This window comes from Colobus angolensis, unplaced genomic scaffold, assembly GCF_000951035.1.
Source record: "Colobus angolensis palliatus isolate OR3802 unplaced genomic scaffold, Cang.pa_1.0 Scaffold283, whole genome shotgun sequence".
Taxonomy (NCBI): Eukaryota; Metazoa; Chordata; class Mammalia; order Primates; family Cercopithecidae; genus Colobus; species Colobus angolensis.
In genome coordinates, this window is record NW_012116077.1 from 1,574,650 (window position 1) to 1,577,420 (window position 2,771).

Sequence of the window (2,771 nt, forward strand, 5' to 3'; positions counted from 1 at the left end):
TCACTTACAATGTCCCTGAGGAGAAGATGGAAAAGGGGCAACCCCAACCTGATAACGTCTTGTCAACTCCTTCAACAGAGCTTATTAATGTTGCAGGAGCTTGTGGTTTTATTGTATTGTCTTTCGTAGGTGAATTTGTGGGGCCTCAGATCACTGCCTGCTATATCCTCTTGCTTTATGTGATAAATTCCTAAAAACTGAGCATCAGAGGGATATATACGTGTGTGGTTGGCATAATGCACTTACCTCACAGCTCGACCTCTTTATTTGGTTTCCAGATGCTACTGTCAATCACCATGTCCATGAAGCGAGGATGGAAAATGGCCAACCACAACAGGGTAACGTCTTGTCAAATGTTCTATCTGGGCTTATTAATGTGGCAGGAGCTAGTATTCCAGCAATGAGTTCCAGGGATCTGTGGTGTATGTGTGTTTTCTACTTACACCGTCCTCCTTGATTTCCATATGCATGCATAGTGTCATCAAGGGAAGAAGGTGGTTTTGCGATATTACCTTTGCTTGCCTCAATTTCAGGGGTCTCTGATTGCCACCTGGTATATCCTCCTGCTTTGTGGGATAATGTCCTAGAAACTGAGCATCAGCAGGATATTCCTGTGGGGTTGTCATTATGCACTTACCTCACAGCTCAACCTCTTCATTTTGTTTCCAGATGTCACCGCCACTCACAATGTCCATGAGGCGAAGATGAAAAATGACCAACAGGCACCTGATAACTCCTTGTCAATAGTTCCACCAGGGTGTATTAATCTGTCAGGAGCTGGCATTTCATCCAGGAGTACCAGAGGTCTGTGTATGTTTGTGTATTCGTTGTACTGTCCTGCTTTGTTTCCATATCCCTGCATAGTGTCCTGCAGGGAAGAAGGTGGTTTTGTTGTATTATCTTACTTGAACTTAGTTTGAGGGGTCTTGGATCGCTACCTGGTATATCCTCTTGCTTCATGAGATGACTTCCTAGAAACCGGGCATCAGAGGGATATACTGTGGGGGTGACATAATGCACTTACCTCACAGCTCAACTTTTTCATTTGGATTCCAGATTCTACTGTCATTCACGATATCCAGGAGGAGGAGATGGAAAATGGTCAAATCCCTCCTGATGGCCTCCTGTCAAATTCTGATTCACCAGAGCTTATAAATGTGACAGGACATCCTATGCCACCCAATGCATTGGGTTCTTTCTCTTACGACTTCACAAGTCTCAGCAACGATGAGCTGATTTACAAACCTGATATTAATGAATTTGCTGTAGGCACCAAAAACTACAGTGTCTCTGCCGGTGACCCACCAGTCACAGCAATGTCTTCAGTGGAAACTGTGCCAAATACACCACAAATATCTCCTGCCATGGCAAAGAAAATTAATGATGATATAAAATATCAATTAATGAAAGAAGTTCGAAGGTTTGGGCGAAGTAAGTAATGCAAGAATGTCTTATCAGTGAAAGCATGAGAAGTCTCTCATTCTATGATTTAGAACAGAAGTCAGCTGCCTCTTGAGCTCATTGTTTGGCTGAATTGGATCTGTATATAATTTAGCATGGCTTCACTTAATTTTCACTGGAAATTGCTAATATGTCTGCTTAAGTGTTTTGTTTTTCACAATAGTTTCCTTAGTAATATACAGATGTTGCGATTTAAGCATTCAAAACACAAACACTATGTAACATTTTAGCCCATGAAAAATGTATACTGTGGTAGTAGATGCACTAAGATTGAGATATATTTCATTTTCGTAATTGTAGAAATACTAATTTTTAAAATATCTTCAGATTATGAAAGAATTTTCATTTTGCTTGGAGAGGTACAAGGATCTATGAAGGTCAAGAGACAATTTGTTGAATTTACCATCAAGGAAGCAGCAAGGTGAGTGCAAAAAGGACCTCTGCTATTGTTTTAAGCACTTGTGCCCAATTTGGGACAGGGGCAGGAACAAATCATGCTTTGTTCCTCCTAATCTCTGGCTCTCAATCATAGTTCATGCTATTTCCACAGGCATTTAGGTTGATATTATCTTATTCTAACACTTTTTTCCAATGCCAGGGAGCCTTCCAAATTCATCAAAATCTGGGAGTGTGCGTGGACCCTCAGTTGACTCACTTTGTATTTTTCTAGTTTGTATCTTTCCGTGAGGATGCATTTTCTATTTGCATGTAGATGGTAAACTCTATTTTGTATCCACTCTACCTCTTACATCTCATAGATCCTGTAGATATCATCTGGTGAATGGAATTCCTCTTTAATTTCAGGTTTAAAAAAGTTGTCTTAATTCAGCAACTCGAGAAGGTGCTTAAAGAAATAGATTCCCACTGCCATCTCAGAAAAGTTAAGCACATGAGAAAAAAATAATTGTGTTAGTGCAAAGACCAAGGAGAAACAAGGACATATGCTGTGGGATGGAACAGGTTGTTGCTGAAGCTCCCTATAATTCTGAAGTAAAGTGATTTCCCTTCCAAAAGGTACGAAAAAGGGAGCTGTTTAAATTTAATAAATCTCTGTTAGTAAAAGCTGCACTTTTCTTGTTTGTTGGTTTCTTCTTCCACCTGAGGAGCTATATGAGTTAATAACTCATCAAGGTATTTAGTATTACAGTTCTGGCTTCTGCAGCAGCTCACATTGCTATAACTGGTATTTATAACTGCCTTCTTTCACTACCTATTTTTCATTCCCTTTGCCCTGAGATAGCATGTCAGCCTGTCATGGTGCTTGGCCTGGCAGGATGACTCAAACCTTCATTACTGAACATTCTGGACCA

The 2,771-nt window shown here is 40.3% G+C and overlaps 1 protein-coding gene across 1 annotated transcript in view; it reads left to right on the forward strand.

The window, feature by feature from the left end:
- Nucleotides 1-2,528, forward strand: part of SAGE1 (sarcoma antigen 1) — a 15,023-nt gene extending 12,495 nt beyond the window's left edge. Inside the window, 5 exon segments of the mRNA XM_011948802.1 lie at nucleotides 279-422; nucleotides 670-810; nucleotides 1,057-1,431; nucleotides 1,789-1,882; nucleotides 2,266-2,528. Coding sequence (XP_011804192.1) covers nucleotides 279-422; nucleotides 670-810; nucleotides 1,057-1,431; nucleotides 1,789-1,882; nucleotides 2,266-2,365 — 854 coding nt within the window. The 3' untranslated portion in view covers nucleotides 2,366-2,528.
- Nucleotides 2,529-2,771: the final 243 nt, after the last annotated feature.